This window comes from Chiloscyllium punctatum, chromosome 41 (genome assembly GCF_047496795.1).
Source record: "Chiloscyllium punctatum isolate Juve2018m chromosome 41, sChiPun1.3, whole genome shotgun sequence".
Taxonomy (NCBI): Eukaryota; Metazoa; Chordata; class Chondrichthyes; order Orectolobiformes; family Hemiscylliidae; genus Chiloscyllium; species Chiloscyllium punctatum.
In genome coordinates this window covers 27,458,459-27,478,561 of record NC_092779.1, presented here as the reverse complement: position 1 = coordinate 27,478,561, position 20,103 = coordinate 27,458,459, and the positions used below count along the sequence as shown (strand labels likewise).

Here is a 20,103-nt window from a genome sequence, read left to right as displayed (position 1 = left end):
TTTCTGGTAAAATTGCACAAATTTAAACTGGATACTTGAATAATTTGATTCACTTCACTAAATAAATTTGTGTTGTATCCAGAGTATAAGCAAGTTGATTATGATGGTTGTGACTTGTGATTTTTTAAATCCATTTTAAATATGCAGCTGATTTTTTAAAAAGACAAATCATGCAGTTACCCTATTAAACAGTTGATTTAGCAGCTCACATTATACATTCTTAGAATATATTGAGCACTGCTAACAAAAAACATTTTGTCAAACCTTTCTGATCTTGCACTCATCAGGACAGTTCACAAGAATTAGCAATTTGAGGGAACGTGACATTTCTACTGTATGCAATACATTGGTTTGCAAGTGAACTCTGATTAGCAGAGGTGTTGCTATGGATAATGCAACAGTTGCTGATTGACAGTTAACTGCCAGTGTTTGAAATTTAAATCCAAGCAAGGTGACTTATTAATCAAGGCATTGCCTTCAGAAATGAACCAAAGAAAAATGATTTTGGATAGCTATGCAAAGTTGACTGTGGTTTTCATGGTACTAGGATCCACATATTAATCAGATTGGGTAAGGATTTGGTTACAGCTTTGTGATTAGAAAGAGATTTTTATATTTTTTAACTGTTCAAATTCTCCAGCTATAAGGGTAGCAATTAAAATGCCTATGAATTCTTAGTTTAAAAACCATATTTAAGTTACAGCAGGAATGCAGCTCAAAGACATACATGGTAATTGGTTATAAAACTAACATCTTGTGGTTCTGAAATATGTTATATAAGTTCAAATATGTAGACTCCGAGATTGACAGCATGGAAAGACCATTTGGTCCAACTCATCCATGCCAATCAGATATAGAGTCATAAAGATGTACAGCATAGAAACAGACCCTTTGGTCCAACCTGTCCATCCTAACTTAACCTACTCCCATTTGTCAGCACTTGGCTCATTGCCCTCTAAGGTAAAATCAATGACTGCAGATGCTGGAAACCAGATTCTGGATTAGTGGTGCTGGAAGAGCACAGCAGTTCAGACAGCATCCAAGGAGCTTCGAAATCGACGTTTCGGGCAAAAGCCCTTCTAAACCCTTTCTATTCATATACCCATCCAGATGTCTATTAAAATGTTGTAATTGTACCAGCCAACACCACTTCCTCTGACTGCTCATTCTATACACGCGCCAGCTTGTGCGTGGATAAAGTTACCTATTAGGTCCCGTCTAAATCTTCTCCCTCGCCTTAAATCTATGCCCTCTAGTTCTGGACTCTCCCTGCCCCAGGGAAACGACCCATTTATCCATCTTACATTTAAACTTGCAGTTTATTTGCGTCTTCAGACAAAACATGCAGCCCCTGTAAAAACCCAAAGGATAACTGATCCAAAATGAACGTGCAACGGCGTTGCTGTATCTAAATTCCGAGAATACTGAGCACACGTGCAATAATACAGCCGCCGGGTGTGTTTGGGGAGTTCGGCTCCCCGCCCCGCTGCCATTCGGATTGGCTGGCGGCGTGGAGGAGCGCGAGGCACGCAGTGCGGCGGCAGCGGCAGCTTACAGTGACGGAGCTGCACATCGTCCGTACCTCAAGCGGCCACTCCCCACCCCACCCCACAGGCCGCAGAGCGAAAACAAAGAGCGGGGCGCGGGCGCGCGCCATGGGCCGCGCTCTCCTCTGAGGCCGATGCAGCGGCAGAGATCGCGCCTGAGGCGAACGGACCGGACTGACTCGTAAACACACCACCGCATCCATCACCCCCCGCCCCCCACACCGGAGGAGGAGGAGGAGGAGGCGGCGGGCGGCCATGGAATTCCAGCAGTTCGTCGACATCGCGGACAAGTGGTGCTACAACACCCCGTTCGAGCTGATCGCCACCGAGGAGGCCGAGAGCCGGCTGGATTTCTACGCGGATCCTGGTGTTTCCTTCTACGTGCTGTGCCCGGACAGCGATTTCAGGGATAATTTCGTGAGTGAGCGAGAGCCCCTGCGTTTCCCCCCTGGGAGCTGTATCTTCCCTCTATCCCTCCCCGCTGCTCCCGGTAGGAATTCGGGCTTGTCCTTGCTGCGACACCTCGCGAGGCCACGGGCTATCGGGCCCCTCCCCGGATCCACACCTTCTTTTACCCTCGTTTCTCCCCTCCACCCCCGAAATCCACCCAAAGGACCCCGCCGCCGACCCGTTGACTCTAATTTCCATTCCACCCTTTATCGTTGACAGACGCCCCGCCCCAACCCCCACTCGGCTCGGCCCCGCCCCAACCCCCACCCCGCCCCAACCCCCACCCCCACTCGGCCCCGCCCCGCCCCAACCCCCACCCCCACTCGGCCCCGCCCCTCCCCAACCCCCACCCCCACTCGCCCCCGCCCAGCCTCGCCCCACTCGGCCCCGCCCCACCCCCTCCACCCTACCCCACCCCACTCGTCCCTGCCCCACTCGCCCCCGCCCCACCCCCTCCACCCTACCCCACCCCACTCGGCCCCGCCCCACTCATCCCTGCCCCGCCCCGACCCACTCGTCCCCGTCCCTGCCCCCACCCCGCCCCACTCAGCCCCGCCCCACTCGCCCCTGCCCCCATCCCACCCCACTCGCCCCAGCCCCCACCTCGCCCCCGCCCCGCCCCCACCCCCACCCCGCCCCCACCCCCACCCCCACCCCACCCGTCCCTGACCCCACCCATCCTTGACCCCACCCCACCCGTCCCTGACCCCACACCCCTCCACCCCACCCGTCCCCGCCCCCACACCACCCGTCCCCGCCCCCGCCCCCACACCCCTCCACCCCACCCGCCCCCACCCCTCCACCCCACCCGCCCCCGCACCCCTCCACCCCACCCTCCCCCGCCCCCACACCCCTCCCCCGCCCCCACACCCCTCCACCCCTCCACCCCACCTGTCCCCGCCCCCACCCCACTCGTCCCTGCCAACCACCCTGCCCCGCCCCACTCGTCCCTAACCCCACCCCCACTCCACCCCAGCTCATTTGTCCCCACCTCGACCCCACCCCATTCCACCCCACCCAACTCCACCCCACTCCACTCGTCCCCACCCCCACCCCACTCATCCTCGCCCCCAACCCCACTCTGCCTTGCCTTGCCTTGCCTCGCCCCACTCACCTCCACCCCAACACACACACACCCCTGCCCCACACTCGCCCCCACTCATCCTCTCCCCACACTCGCCCCACCCCCTACCCTCCCTGCCCCATACTCGCCCCCCACACTTGCCCCCACTCATCCTCTCCCCACACTCGCCCCACCCCCTACCCTCCCTGCCCCATACTCGCCCCCCACACTTGCCCCCATTCACCCCCACTCACCCTCGCCCCCTGCCCCACACTTGCCCCCACACTCGCCCTTGCATCGGCCCACTCACCCCCTCCCCGCCCCACACTCACCCCCGGATCTGGTCCAAGCAGACTCATTGCTCCTCCGGTAATGCTGCCAAACAAATGACCCAAGCTTCAGGCGCCCATTGCATTTGTTTTTTTCTCGTCGGTAATGGGATCCCTCAATGTATCTGACTGGTGGAGGTGGGGGAGGCAGCTCTTTGTCAAATTGCAAGTTCCAGGTTTCCATCCGAGGAGAGGCTGACTCTGACATTGGTAATACAGACGCAGTTATGTAATGCTGCGGCTGATGGTCCTCCCTTCTGCTTTTACAGTACGTAGAGCAGGTTGTTCAATCTAACTGATCGAGCAGGGTTTGGAAAGTTGGACACATTTTATTACTTTCCTTATAAAGAAAGGAAGGGTTTATATGTTGGCAGCCAACTATTTTTATGTCGCAACTTTCTCAACTTGGCGCAACAAACCATTTTGCGGAGCAAATTGGGTATCTAAATTTCATGTCCAATTGTCTCCTTCCCTTCTCTTATCCCCCTTTTTAAAAAAAAATTGAAAGAACTGATTTAAGGGGGAAAATCTGGAAAACCATGCAAATCCAACACAAGAAAACGTAATTTTCCAAGTGTTGACCACATCAAGTTTATTTAAATGCTGTGCCCTTGTCACAGACAAATTGGATGACTTGCCTCATTCAGTGCAGTGCTTTCACAAGCATACTAATCATAATTACATATTCATTATTTATGGCCCTTTTGTTGTTTCTAACATTTCTCTAAGAACAGATGAAGGAGTAAATTGATTGTTGATTTTAGAGACTTCAGTTCAGAATGATGTTTTGATGATGTTCACATTCACTTAAACCAATAACCCGTTTCTGTTCTAAATAAAACAATATGCTTGAAAGATTCCTCCACCTCCTATCACTCTGAACTGACCAAGCAATGAGCTAAATGTATACATCAACAAATCTTTCTTGTAAATTTTGGTAGATGGAGGGTACTAAAATATGAGGGAAGGGTTGTCTATTCTCATTAGCAAGTGACCATACTTGTGGGAATTGGGCTTGGTTTTAATACCCTTCAGTGCTGTCTAACTGTCAGTACTTATAGGGTTCAGACAAAGAATGGCACTTGGTAAACTAGTTTAGGACAGTTGGAGCATTATTCCCCAGATGTTTGTGGAGTGGACATGATCATCATGAGTTGGGAAAGAAGACATATTGCATAAATTCAATGACCAAATATTTGAAATATCATGAGACCTTGCTGTAAAACAATGTTTTAAATTATCTAACCTTGTCATTTGCTCATTGTTTTGTGGGTGGCTATGAAATCATAGGATGGATCTATACTGAAGAATAATGGTATTGCTTTATCTTGGTTGCACTTCAATGTCACTAAGTACCTAAACTATGACAAATTTTGCTGCACACGTTATTCACAGTGGTTCAGAATGTAGACCCCTTGAACAAACTGACTCTGGCTCTCTGAAAGTGCTATTTCTGCTCGATTTCATTTTCTTATTTTCTGAATGTTTAATTTTCAAATATTTATTCATGTCCCTTTTTTAAAAAAGCTATAATTATGGATTCTTGTTCACAGTTAGTAATAGGCCAATCCATGTTGGAGCAATCCTTTTTTTTAAAAAAAAGCATTCTGATAATCAGTCCTATTATCCGACGTGTTGGCAATATTTTATGAAATGATGAAACACTGTATTGGACTAGGATCTGGAATTTTATGTTATGCAACAAATTAACGATTGCACTGAAGAAAAGAAGCAGTAAATGTCAGTAAATTGAAACTTTCTTTTGAACGGACAGTTATATGTTCTCGATGTAGGAACATTTCCACAGGACCAACACAACCCAAACATATAAATAGAAAGCAAGAATCATGTACAGTGCTTCGTCTGGAGGCCCACAGACGATGTTACTTAGTAGGATGATGAAATGTCCGGAAATGAACCTTCAAGCTCAGCGAGCAAGCCTACATCCAGAACCTCAATCTGAGCTACAAATCTTCTCAAAACTTGCTAACCGCTATATGTTATAACTATGCCTAACTGAATCCTTTGTAACTGATGTTACTGGTATAGACACTAATAATTTTCTAAACATAACTTTTTCTCTCCAGTAAGATGAAAAAAATCAAGAACATCAAACAAAGAGGATTGATGAGGACAGAGCAGTAGGCATGATCTATATGGAATTCAGAAAGGTGTTCGACAAGGTTCCTCATGGGAGACTGGTTAACAAGGTTAGATCTCGTGGAATACAGGGAGACCTAGTCCTCTGGATACACAACTGACTTGAAAGTAGAAGACAGAGTGGTGGTGGCAGGTTGCTTTTCAGACTGGAGGCCTGTGACTGGTGGTGTTGCACAAGGGTCAGTGCTGGGTTCACTGCTTTTTGTCATTTTATATAAATGGTTTGGATGTGAACACAAGAGGTACAGTTAGTAAGTTTGCAGATGACACCAAAATTGGAGGTGGACAGCGAAGAAGGTTACCTCAGATTACAACGGGATCTTGATCAGATAGGCCAATGGGCTGAGGAGTGGCAGATGGAATTTAATTTAGAAAAATGCAAGCTGCTGCATTTTGGAAAAGAAAGTCAGAGCAGAGCTTATATACTTAATGGTAAGGTCCTGGGGAGTATTGCTGAACAGAGAGCTTGGAGCGCAGGTTCGCAGTTCCTTGAAAGTGGAGTCGCAGGTAGATAGGATAGTGAAGAAGGCATTTGGTATGCTTTCCAGTATTGGCCAAAGCATTGAGTATAGGAGTTGGAAGGTCATGAAGCGTCTTTGTAGGACATTGGTTAGGCCACTTTTGGAATACTGCATGCAATTCTGGTCTCCTTCCTATCAGTAGGATGTTCTGAAACTTGAAAGGGTTCAGGAAAGACTTGCAAGGATGTTGCCAGGGTTAGAGGATTTGAGCAATAGGGAGAGGCTGAATAGGCTGGAGCTGTTTTCCTTGTAACGCCAGAGGCTGAGGGGTGACTTTATAGAGGTTTATAAAATCATGAGGAGCATGGATAGGATAAATCTCTGGGGTGGTGGAGTCCAGAACTAGACGGCATAGGTTTAGGGTGAGAGGGAAAAGATAAAAGGGACCTAAGGGGCAATGTTTTCACACACAGGTGATGCATGTATAGAAAGAGCTGCCAGAGGAAGTGTTGGAGGCTGGTACAATTATAGCATCTGAATGGGTATATGCATGGGAAGGGTTTAAAGAGATATTGGCCAAGTGCTGGCAAATGGTACTAGATTAGGTTAGGATATCAGGTCAGCGAGTTGGACCAAAGGGTCTGTTTCTGTGCTGTACATCTCTATAACTCTATTCAGATATGTTTGGGGTTGGTGCTAACAGAAAACATTTTCTTCTTAGTGTTACTGTAGTTCTGAAATAATTCTTAGATCTGGATGACCGATCTAGTTTTAATGAAAAGCCTAACTCACATGGATCATTAATATTTAACAGAATACTATGGCAGACTTTGAAGTATAAACCCTTTGATTAACTGGATTAAATCCACTCAACTTTTTTTTTCTGGTCATTGCTCTAAGTAAAACCTGTGTATTTCTATTTTCTTCTGTTGTGTTCCTGTTAATTCAGAGGTTGAAGATAGTTTTTGGAGTAGGACTGATCGAATTTTCTTTTTAGATTTGTAGAGTAAGTTAAAATACTGCACTGACCTTAGCTTACTTCTGAATCTTCACCATTGCCAAGACTGTTACCCTGTTACAAAATCTGCCCCCTCACTGTCTTTGCTGCTTGAAACCATTGTACATGTCTTTGTTATTCCAGACTTGTCCACGTCCAGTGTTTTCATTAGCCTCCCATCATTCATCTTCTGTAAACTTGCAAAAGCACCAATCCCTTTATGTCCCAACTCTGTCTGACCTACACTGACTCCAAGATCCTCAGTGCCTCAGGTTTAAAACAATCTTTTATATCCCCCCTTGACACATCCCAATCTGCCAATGTTTCTCACCTGCATCCCTTTAACTCCCTTAAATTTCAATTAATGCTGACTCTCTCAGACCTCTTCGCCCTTTTAATTGGTGGCAGATACTTTGATTTTATTTGCTTCTCTTTTAATTCTCTCTGTACTCTTCTTTAAATTTCTCCACCAGTTCAGTCTCTTGGGCAGGTACTTTGATTAGTGCTCCTAGTGTACCTTTCTTGGCTCGCTGTTTTTCATATTCCTGTGTAAAAAGGATGAGGATATTGTGTTCATGTAAATTGCTGGTTTATTTCATTGTATTGAATTAGTTGTAATGTTTATGTAGATGAGCTCACATAAGGCACACTATGTCACTTTCTAGGTAATAAATTCTAATCTTAATTGGTATTTTGACTAGTTCTCACAGTGACAGAGAGGGGCAAGGATCTTTTTTGTTGCTTTAAAATAACAGCTGAAAGATGTTATGTTGCTGGAGCAAGTGGGATTTGAACCCAGGCCTTCCTGGTTCACCGGTAGGGACACTGCCATCACAAGTGCTCTGAGAATCATTCATTAGTTGTGTCCAGTCAGTGGAAACACCTTGTTGAAGTTCTCAGTGAGATTCACACTAACAGAAGGCAGCCAACAAAGTTATATTGAACATGTTTCAGGGAAAATATTTTATGCCAGGTGGGATAAGTAGCTTTTTAAAAAGAGCACTATGTAAAACAGATGTTCTTAGTTGCCCTGGTTATCTGTTCTGTTTTTACAATGACTGAAGGGCACTTCATCTGTATACACTTGTTCTATGCACTGAAACACAATTATTTCATTTGCCTATATGTGCAATGGGAAGGCTATGTGCATGTGTGTAAGTAACAGGGTAACGGAGTTTCTACAAAGATTTTCAGAGCCATTTTTAGGTCACAGAATTATCAATAAAAATAAAAGTTGGAAGTGCATGGGTGATTTTCATGGAATTGTTAAAAGTTTAACAACAACAAAGAATGCCATTTGGTTTACCATGTAGGTGCCAATTCCAGAATTACAATAACCTCAGAGCTTTGTATATTCCTATGCCTCAAATGTTTAATTGTCATTTTTTCCCTTTAAAGATTCAATGCTGTGTTTTGTGGTGGTTCTTTTGTGTTTTATGAGTTGGCTGTCTAGCCCTAAATTTGTTGTTTTCTGTCATGTCTCATCAATGAGAGAATGCACCATGTAACTTGACTTTCATTTTAAATAAGCACATCTGAGTCGTCATTTCAGTCTGGTTTTATGAGCCCTTTTGACTCTTATCATCTAGGATTAATAATTCTAGAGGGATTGACAGAACAGGGATTGAAATCCCTTCATGGTACCGATTATAATTCATATATATGTTATTTTAAGCTGTGAAAAATATTATGTTGGTCAGGAGAAACTTGATATGACCATCTGTTGTAGGCATTCATGAATTTGTGATAGTTTTTGGTGGTCTGCAAATGCTGTGTATAATCTGACAATGAGTGAATCCTTGGTACACAAACCAAGTAGCAGATTTTGTTTCTGGGGTTTTATAAAACACTTTTTAACAGATACTTGCACAAGCCCTTTTTTTTTGTGAATGAGTAGTTGAGTGACATCAAATTAGAATTTTTGGCAAATGATAATTGTCACAAACTTTTTTCAGGATCAGAAACATTTTAATTGATACAAATAACACTTAAGGAAACAAACTCTTGGAACTGTATTTCTGTTCATGATTTCTTGGGCAACTGAATTTATTCATTTGCCTGTTCTATAATCTCTGATCTTCTAGTTCCTAACTTGCTTCATCCTGATTTCAACTCCATATATGCAATGTCATTAATCACAATGAAACAATGGAACATTTCTTAAATGGTGAGAGATCGGAAAGTGTTGATGTCCGAAGGGACCTAGTATTCATTTCACAAGTCACCAAAAACCGCATGTAGGTGCAGCAGGGCATACGGAAGGCAAATGGTATGTGAGCCTTTATTGCGAGAGATTTCAGTACACGAACAGTAGTCTTGCTTCAGTTGTATTGACACCGTTCCTGTAGTTTTATGTGCAGTTCTTGCCCCTTGCCTAAGGATGGAACTGTCTTGTGAGTAGACATTGAGGCAAATTGGCCTGTATTCCCTCACATTTATTAGTCATTTAGGAGTTGAATGAGGAAGACGGTCTTCACCTGAAAATTGGTGGACCTTTAGAATTCTCTACCCTCAAGTGGAAGCTCATCATTAAAGTAAATTCAAGATAGAGATTGATGGATTTAGAATTCCTGTTGACATCGAGATATGGGAAGGTGGCATTGAGATTGATCGTTAGCCCATGATTGAGAATGGCAGGGAAGGCTTGAGCACTGAATGGCCAATTGCTGTGTTCCATATGGGGAAAGAGATCACCTGACAAAGAAAGTTGATCTCTTTTTTTTCTTTTATATGACATGATGTAATGGACCATTTTCTCCAGTCCAAATTACGTTAAATCCAACTTACCTCCCACTCTGCATCACTGTTCTTTTTTATTTTTGTGGAAACTTTATAAATTTGGATAGATTTAAGGGAATGATATTTGGGATATGTTCTTTAAAATACTGCCACGTTTTGATAAGATATGTCATCCCTTTTTGCTAGTTCATGCGTCTGTAATAATTCAGAATCATCCTGTTTCCATGCTGTAAATATCTGACTCTGATTTTAGGGTTTTTCTGAATTATTGACTTTTCAGATATCCACTCTCACTTTTCTATATTTTAATGCTAACTTGTAGACATCTTGGCTTACATCAATATTCAACCCAGTACATCACTGCCTTGATCCAGACATGGACAAAGGAATTAATGAGGGGTGGGAGTGACTTGGCCTCAAGCAGCATTCGACTAAGTGTGGCATCAAGGAGTCCCAGAAAAACTGAAGTTAATGGTAATCAAGTAGGAAATCTCTACTGGGTGGAGTCATACTTAGTCCAAAGGAAGATAGTTATGGATATAGCTGCAGGAGTTCCTCAGGTTAGATATTTCTTAATCACCCTGTTTAGAAAAGTTATTATATACCTCTGGAGCAGGTGGGACTTGAATCTGGGTATTCTGTGGTCTGGGCTGGATACACTACTGCTGCACCACAAGAGCTTGAGTCTTTTCAAAAAATGTCTGATGACAAACTGACCTCAATTGCTTTATTAATGACCTTCCTTCCATCTCGAAAGTCAAAAGTTGGAATGTTCTGTGATGATTGCACAATGCTTAGCACCATTCACAATTTCTCAGATACTGAAGGCCATATGGTACAAAAGCTTTGCACCATCCATACTAGAGGCTGATAAGTCGTGAGCAACATTTTGTCACAGTGCTAGGCAATGATCATCTCAAAAAAAGATGAGAGGATGGTGAGATTGAAATTCACAATGCCATGGTCACCATCAATATCTGGGGTATAGTACTGATCAGAAACTGAACTGGACCAGCAACATAAATACTAAAGCAACCAGAACTGGCCAAACCCTAGGAGTTCTTGGTGAGTAATATGCTCGCTAACTGCAGAAAGCACAAATCAGCAGCATGATTGAATGCTATTCAGTTGCTCTATCATCAATGCACAAAGGTGGCGCTGTGTATCATGACAGCACATGCATGAGAACACTATGCCATTTGCACATTTTTTGCTGTGTCAAATACAGTCCTCACTTGGAACTTCCAAAAAGCGTTGTGTGTGTGCTTATCCCCTGTGGACTGCAGTTCAAGAAAATTGATTATTTGAGGACAGTTAGGGATGGATAATATATACAAGCTGAGCTTATTTACATCCTCTGTAAAAAGATTTGAGAAAAAGATATCCCTTATGGAAGATAGAGTCATAGTATTGTGCATTGAGTAAGGCTTGTGCATTGAATAAGTGATGAAAGGTCCAAAATCTTTTACAGCATTAAATTATGATTACTCTTTGGGATAAAATAATCTGAAGATACAACTCTGTATCCCATCATCTGCTTCGTGTGGCAAACTCCGTGTCCTCAAGTATTTGTGCAAAAAGAGCATGTGTGCAGTTTATGCTGAACTACTTGAAGGAAGTGAACATCCAAACCCCACTGAGCAAGGAACAGATTTTTTTGGAAATTAAAAGTTTCAAGGGGAAATGGAATGGCTAGTTGCAGGTGGTGAGAGACATTAGTATTTAGGGGTGCCTGTATTCAACCTGAGGATCATCTTTGTTCTGATTGTGAGTTTCACGGTTAGTATATTAAACGCTTTGTTGGTTAAGCAGTGCATTTTAACAAAATGGGGAGTTGATGCTTGTTGGTTGGATTGATGTACATTGGGACGTTACTTAGGGTGAGTAGTTCATCAGCAGTGTTCCTCATGTTGAACTTAGTTGGTGAGGTTTCAGTTGACAAGGTTCATGTACTATTTAGGAAAAGGGCTGAGGAGGATGAGAACACAATTTAGTAAGAAAATGAACATGGGGAACAGATTATTCAATTGAACTTTGACAGACACAGTGGCTGGAAATGAATAAAAAAGGGTTTATATTCATCTCCATGACTAGTACAGTTGCAGAGGAAATGGTCAACAAAACCCAATTGAGTAATTTTAGTTGGGGCCCATATTTCAGTCTGAGTCTCCGGCTTGAAGCAAGAGTAATTTGCTCCGGAAGGATGTCCAGGAATTCCTAACAGTGAGTAGACTTTTAAAAATGAGAATAATTATCCTGATTTGATTTCCTGAAGGGTAGTGGCTTGAACAGATTTGCAATATTTAGATCATTAAATTGTGTGCTTTATGCAATTTGTCAATTTGGATTTGGTGACTTCCACAACAAAAGTTGAGTGATTTGATTATTTATCCTCAATTGTTACCCACTAACTAAATTACACTGTATCTGTTTGTGTTTAGTTAGCTAGTCATTTTAACTTCTGTGTTTATGTTTGCTATGGTGTTTGTAAAACAATAGGTCCCTCACCAATCCCTTCACAAATGCCTGGAAGAAATACTGCGCGACGCTGTACGAGTTTTACTTTGTCCCTTTCCAGTGCTCTCAAATCTGCAGGAACCGTTCACAAAACCTTGGAGCCCCCAAAGCTACCAAATTCAGAAACATTCCAATGAGCAAGATGCTTGTTTCCTTGTCAGTGTTATTGAAATTCAATTTTGCTGAATCCCAAACTTTTTTTTTAAGCACAAGGTGCCACTATTCAGTGTAATTGATTTTGCTTTATCTAGCAAACATTTAGCTTCCCAGTCAATCTGGCAGCATTCCACAAACAGAGACCAGAAAACGTCTCCCATGTCTGGCCTGCTTTTGTATCCATTTAAAAGAACACCTGAGAGGAGACTCTTAGTTTCTCTACAAGGAAACAACAAGACTAGTTACGAACAACCATGAAATGCCGGACCTACTAAATCACTAACTCATGGATTTCTTGAATGGGAAGCATAGCCAAAATGCAAGCTAAAGGTCAATAAACAAAATTAATGTCCAACAAAAAACCTGTGACCAAAAGAATAGATGATGGCTGGAAAGAGCGCAAGAAATCCAGCTATTCATTGACAGCCATGCCATCAGTGAATTCTTCATATTTCAAACTGTCTACTGCCAAAGCACTCAATCTACCCCATTGAGAGCTAAGAATGTGGTGGCACTCAGAAGACAGAGAAGCAGTCAGTGCTCCTGGAGGATGTTCTGGGAAGATCTCCTCAACTGAGACTTGATTCTTGACATGACAGTCCGTGACCTCGTTCCTTTGTGTTTTACCTGCACCATCTCAGTATTAACTCCATAAGGTTGAAAAGATCATCTATCAGCTGATGGAATCCATGTGAAATGTGAAAAAAGAACTTGAGAAGCACTTTTGGCACAAATACATGACTCCCTGTCTCTCATCTGGAATGAGGAGGATGTGACTGGAGATCTGACAGTCTGTGCTTGTGAACATTTTGAAGAAATTAGACCAGGTTGACTGTTGGAAACTACAGTGGAATTTCCCTGCTGTCCATCAGAGGGAATATCATTGGAAGAGTCCTTTTCAATCAAGTCCCTCTTATGACTGAAGAGTCGTAATGTTAATTCCACGTATCAAGAAGCACAGTTGATATGATTATCACAGCAAGACAAGCCCAGAGAGCTGTACTTGGCTCTCTCTGATTTTACAGAGATCTTCAACTGAATCAACCTGAAGGGATTGAGTTTTATTCTAAAATTTTGTGTGCTGCAGAAATTCATCACTGTTCTCTGCCTGCTGCATGATGATGTGCAAGCCATGATCCTTACCAATGGATCTACAACAGAATCAATATGGGTATAAACCTGGCTTTGAGCAAGGCTGTGTCATTGCACAAGTGTGCTTCTCCGTCTTCCTTGCTACAATACCTCCCACCCCATCTCCAAAAGGCTTCCTGCTGGAGTGGAGTTCATCTACAGGATAGTGGGGGATTGTTCAGTGTATGTCACCACAAGTTGAGAAGCAAGACAAGCCAACACCTGTCATCAAGCTGCAGATTTCAGATTAGGTTCGGGTACATGCACACTCAAGTCGTGCTTCAAACCATTGTTGATGCATTCTCACAGGGAAATGAGGGAAATGGCCTTAAGCTAAACATCATAACGGCGAAGGTCCTCTACCAATCTGTTCCTGCTATACAGCGCAGCCCCTCCACCCAACAAAGTTTGGTAAGGGACAGTGTGGGTCAATTCTGATGCTTTGGGAGCCTCCTTTTCACTAAAGTCAGACATGATAATGAAATTTAACATCATCTCGAGCAAGCCAGTGTATACTTTGACAGAATGTTTGATGACAACAGACTTCAGACCTGGCACTAAACTCAACACAGGGCAACAGTGTGTCTGCCATCAGAATATCTGAGTTTAGTAGACTTGACCACCTTAATCTCAGATCTTGCCCTCCTAATGCATTTGAGACACGGACAATGTACAGCAACACCTTGATTTCATAGAAATATTGCCAGCGATGCCTCTGCAAAATCTTGGAAATCTATTGGCAGGGTAGGCACTCCAATATTCATCCAAGTTCTCAGGCCCTCCACCCCTAGTATCAAGGCATTGGTTGTGGTCAGTCAGTTACATGCTTGACAAAAGACTTTCAATATCAGCTCTCTACTCTGAGTACATTCATGGTAAGCATTACTGGGAGAGACAGAGGAAACAGTTCAAGGGCTTTCTTAGAGCCTTCAGGAAAGTGTACTGTTCCTAGAGTCATAGAGATGTGCAGCATGGAAACAGACCCTTTGGTCCAACTCGTCCATGCCGACCAGGTATTCCAACCAATCTAGTCCAACCTGCCAGCACTCTGCCCATATCCCTTCAAACTCTTCTTATTCATATACCCATCCAGTTTTTTTAAAATATTGCAATTGTATTAGCCTCCACCACTTCCTCTGGCAGCTCTTTCCATACATGTACCACCCTCTGTGTGGAAAAAGTTGCCCCTTGGGTCCCTTTTATATCTTTCCCCTCTCACCCTAAACCTATGCCCTGCAGTTCTGGACTCCCCAACCCCAGGGAAAAGACTTTGTCTATTTATCCTATCCATGCCCTATATGATTTGATAAACCTCTATAATGTCACCCATCAGCCTGCGACACTTCAGGGAAAACAGCCCTAGCCTATTCAACTTCTTGCTATAGCTCAAATCCTCCAACCCTGGAGACATTCTTGTAAATGTTTTTTGAACCCTTTCAAGTTTCACAACATCCTTGCAATAGGAAGGAGACCAGAATTGCATGCAGTATTACAAAAGTGGCCTAACCACTGTCCTGTAAAGTCGCAACATGACCTCCTAACTCCTGTATTCAACACTCTGACCAATAAGGGAAAGCATACCAAATGCTGCCTTCGCTATCCTATCTACCTGCAACTCCACTTTCCAGGAGCTATGAATTGCACTCCATGGTCTCTTTGTTCAGCAAAACTCCTTACCGTTAAGTATATAAGTCCTGCTAAGATTTGCTTTCCCAAAATGCAGCACCTCACATTTTTCTAAATTTAACTCCATCTGCACTCCTCAGCTCATTGGCCCATCTGATCAAGATCCTGTTATAATCTGAGGTAACCCTCTTCACTGTTCACTACACGTCCAATTTTGGTGTCATCTGCAAACTTATTAACTGGACCTCTTATGCTCACATCCAAATCATTAATATAAATGACGAGAAGTAGTGGGTCTGCACCGATCCCTGTGGCACTCCACTGGTCACAGGCCTCCAGTCTGAAAAACAACGCTCCACTACCACCCTTTGTCTTCTACCTTTGAGCCAGTTCTGTATCCAATGGTTAGCTCTCCCTGCATTCCATGAGATCTAACCTTGTCAAATGTCTTACTGAAGTCCATATAGATCACATCTACTGCTCTGCCCTCCTCAATCCTCTTTGTTACATCTTCAAAAAATTCAATCAAGTTCATGAGACATGATTTTTCACGCACGAAGCCATGTTGACTATCCCTAATTATTCCTTGCCTTTCCAAATACCTGTACACCCTGTCTCTCAGGATTCCCTCCAACTCCTTGCCCACTACCAACATCAGGCTCACCGGTCTGTAGTTCCCTGGCCTGTCTTTACTACCCTTCTTAAACAGTGGCACCACGTTAGCCAACCTCCAGTCTTCTGGCACCTCACCTGTGACTATCGATGATACAAATATCTCAGCAAGGGGCCCAGCAATTATCCACTTCTTTGCATTTCAAGATATCCAGCACTACCACCTGTGTAATATGGACATTTTTCAAGATGTCATCATCTATTTCCCTACATTATATATCTTCCATGTCCTTTCCCACAGTAAACACTGATGCAAAAAATACTCATTTTTTAACCACCCGCGACTCTACACAAAGGCTGCCTTGCTGATCTTTTGAGGGGCCCTATTCACTCCCTAATTACCCTTTTGTCCTTAATGTATTTGTAAAAATCCTTTGAATTCTCCTTAACTCAGTTTGCCAAAGCTATCTCCTGTCCCCTTTTGCCCTCCTGATTTCCCTCTTAAGTATGCTCATACTGTCTTTATACTCTTCTAAGGATTCTATCTATCCTCTGTATATCTGACATATGCTTCCTTCTTTTTCTTAACCAAATGTGGGAAATCACAAGCTTATTTCATCACTGTATGTTAGCAAACAGTCTAACAAGAGGTGAGGGCCTGTACGCAGCCTGGTGACGTGGCCCAGGGTGGTCTGCTTGAAGGACTGTAGTGCTGAACATTTTATTTCTTTATCTTTCTAATTTATTCTTAAGATCCTGTACCTTGGTATTTTTGTACTTAAGTTGGCACCATCGGTGGCAACATTGTAAATTTTTCATTGCACTCATGTTGAGTTTATGTGAAAATAAACCTCATTCTAATTTTTATTCTGAGAGGCCATAGGAAGTTAAGTCCACTATATCATACATTTATAAGTTGATTTTGTATCTGTAGGTGATGTTACCAAAGGGCAGTGTACAGCCACAGAGGATGAATGAGCATGACTGTATAAATATATCCTTGTGTGTGAGAATAAGAGGTTGTGTTAACATGGTCAAGACTTACACCCAAATATTCTGATCGCTAGGTAGTCACTGGAGTAGCATGGCTTGGAGTTGCAGGTCAGGACTATGCAGAATCTCAGATGTAGAAATATCCTTGGGAATTGCTTGGGAAATTCAAGATTCATTGGGCAATTCTCCTACATCTGGAACTCTGAAAGAATCTGTTTAAAGTTGGAGATTTGAAAGGTTGTTTAGGTTAAGCTAATAATCTAGGAGAAGTAGAAGATTGAAAACATTGACCTACACTGGGTGAGTATTAAACTGGCCACTCATGCACTCCAGAATAAATGATTGGGCCCAATGTCCTGACCTACCTGCGCATTCTGTAACTTTTTGGGTGCCTTAATCAACCATCCCCCTAACTTCACACTTAGCTAGATGCTTAGCCTTTCACGGAAGCTGTCAAAGTGGCTGGAAATTTGATATAGAATACAGCGTCTGCTGCTGTGAAAAAGGGGTGAAGTTGGACTTCACTACCCTATTTGGTGCCACAAGGATACTATTGGGTTTCAGATATGCTTCACATTTCTGAAGGAGCTGGGATTGGAATTGTCAGTCAGCAATGCAGAACTCTGACTAATGACATTATGTTAGAGTGGAATGACAATCTGATGCTGATATTGTTGCTACTTGGAATATCTGGACCTTAATTTCCAATGTATTCCCAAAATCCTAGATCTTCATGAAATACTGATTTGTTATCCATAAAACTTGTATGGAGTGCTCTAAAGATGTAAGTTGGTGAAGTTCATTTGTTTCCTTGCATAGTGTAATTTTTTTTAATCTTGCATGCAGTGTGGGCTTTGCTGTCAAGGCCAGCATTGTAGTTCATCCTGAGTTGCCCTTAAATAACTAGGCAATTACAGAGAGCAATTAAGCGTCATCCACATTGTTGTTGGTTTGGACTCGCATATAGGCTAGATAGGGTAAGGATCTCAGATTTGCTAAAGAGCTTTAGTGAACCAGGTTTTTTTAAAAAAGAGTAATTGATGATAACCGCCATAGTCACCATTTCTGAGTATCATTTATATTCCAAATTGATTTCATTGGATTTAAATTCCTCCTGTTACCCTGTTGGCATTTAAACCCCTTTCCTCAGAATATAAATCTAGTTGTTGGATTAGTGTGCTGTAACCAACACCGCGCCCCCCCCCCCCCCCCCCCCCCAAAAAAAAAATTAAATGTATATACTCTCTGGAGCCATGTGCATGACAATTTTTTTTTAAAAACCTATGTTGTTTTATTTTCTAACTCCCCCTGGGAGTTTTTTTCTCTATTTCATTGTGTTTCTGCCATTGTTAGCATATCAGCTGCTGAGTCACTGCTGAGTGCACACTTTCTACAAAGGACCACACTAAGGTGTTGATTTTCTCAGTAAATACAGATCTCTCATTGATATTTTGGTCTCACTCCATAGTTTTTACCTCATTCTCTTTCTCTGACCTAAAATAGCATCTAATGTTTTCAGTGTAGTGTGGCTGACCAGATCAAGGGGAAAGGAAAGTTGGGTGGGATGTACAGAGTGGCTGATTTGCTTCTGCCTGGTTTGCAACCACTTTAGAATTAAATTTTATGCCAATGGCTTTATATTCAGATCTGAAAGGTGATGAATTTTTAAAATGCCATGATTTTCATTGAAGCTGCAAATTGATTCATTTGGCTAACACACTGCATGTATAATAGCAAACCATACCAAACATATGGTACATCATAATTGTTGGTTAGGATAGTGATTGTGTGGAAGAATAGAAAGGAATAGAAAATACCATGTGCATGTTTGTGATATCAACATGATCCTTGCTAGAAATCTTTGAACATAAGGATAGGCTTTATAATGCAGTCAAATAGCTCATTAGCTTCCTAATCGTATGAAGAATTCCTACTTGGAGGAGCTGTTGGGTGGCTATTTAGAACTACTTAAACCCTATGCAAACATAACACATCATTTCTGAGTTTAAGGAATGGGGGAAAAGTGTACACTCCTTTCAGTCCAGGTGTTTTCATCCAAAGTTTGTTTCTGTACAGTTAAAGTGGGTAACTTTTTAAAACTGGTAAAATATCTGAGTTCTCAAAATGTCACAATTTACCAATTACCAAATAACTCTGCAAGATAATACTTGCACTTAATTACCTGTTTATGAGATTAAAATGGCCACTGTGGATTTTCATTTCTTGTTCAATATTTACTTTCTGAAGTAAATTTAGATGTTATTGTCTAAGAATAGGCCATGGGATCTTCTAGTTTATAATGTTACTGTAAAATAAGAGCTGGAGTAGTTCATTCAGTTCTTTCAGCTGACTTGGCCATTCAATCACCCCATAATTGATCTGACGGTGGCTTGAACTTCACTTGGCTGTCCTCTGTGACCCTTAATGCTGTCCCTTCAAAAATCTATCTAGCTCTGCCTTTTAAATATATTCAGTTACCCAGCATACACTCATCTATAACTCTAAAAATTAATGACCCATTGAGAGAAGACATTATTCCATCCCTGACTTATGGGACACCCCTTTGTGTCCCCAAGTTCTCTCTTCCTTCAGGAGACGAAACAATCTGTCCGATCAACCCTCTTAAGAGTCTTGCATTTTTCGATAAAGCTGCTGTTAATTCTTTTAAACTTCAATAAGTTTAGACTTAACTTTTCATCATGAGACAACTCCTATCCTCCCAGCAACCGGCCTTGCAAGCATTCCATGAGCTCCTTTTCTATCCTCCTTTTAAATAAGGATATCAAAATTGCATCTGAAGTGCAGTCTCATCAACCCACTGCATAGTTATAATCTGTCTTCCCTTTTGTTATAAAGGGAATGAAGTATTAAAAAAACACAGCATTCAATTTGCCATTAAGGACACCAGATCCCTCAGTAATGCAAGCTTCTACAGTCTATCTCCATTTTAAATTATCTGTTTTTCTATTCGTATATAAACGGACAATTTTACATTAAGCTGCATTTACTAAATCTTTTACTCAATTATCCTATCTTTTTCCCTTTGCACACTTCTCACGACTTGCTTTCTTGCATGTTTTTGTATAAGCAGCAAATTTGGCTACATTATAGTCAGCCCCTTCAACCAGTCCTTTTAATAGATCAGAAATAGCTGCGGTCCTAGCACTGATTCCTTTGACACTCGCACGTTAGTTTGCTAATGTGCTTCTTGTTAGTTAATTAATTCTCTGTCTGTGTTAATATATCACCCCCAAAACTATGAACTCTTATTCTTTCTTTATGGCTCCTTACCAAATGCTAATTAGAAATCCAAATACACTAC

At 42.4% G+C, this 20,103-nt stretch overlaps 1 protein-coding gene across 1 annotated transcript in view; it reads left to right on the top strand.

Annotated features, from left to right (window-relative positions):
- Positions 1-1,543: 1,543 nt before the first annotated feature.
- The window catches only part of mturn (maturin, neural progenitor differentiation regulator homolog (Xenopus)), a 30,535-nt gene continuing 11,975 nt past the window's right edge, over positions 1,544-20,103 (top strand). The window contains exon 1 of the mRNA XM_072560613.1: positions 1,544-1,964. Within this exon, the coding sequence (XP_072416714.1) occupies positions 1,803-1,964 (162 nt within the window). The 5' untranslated portion in view covers positions 1,544-1,802. The remainder of the gene's footprint in view (positions 1,965-20,103) is intronic.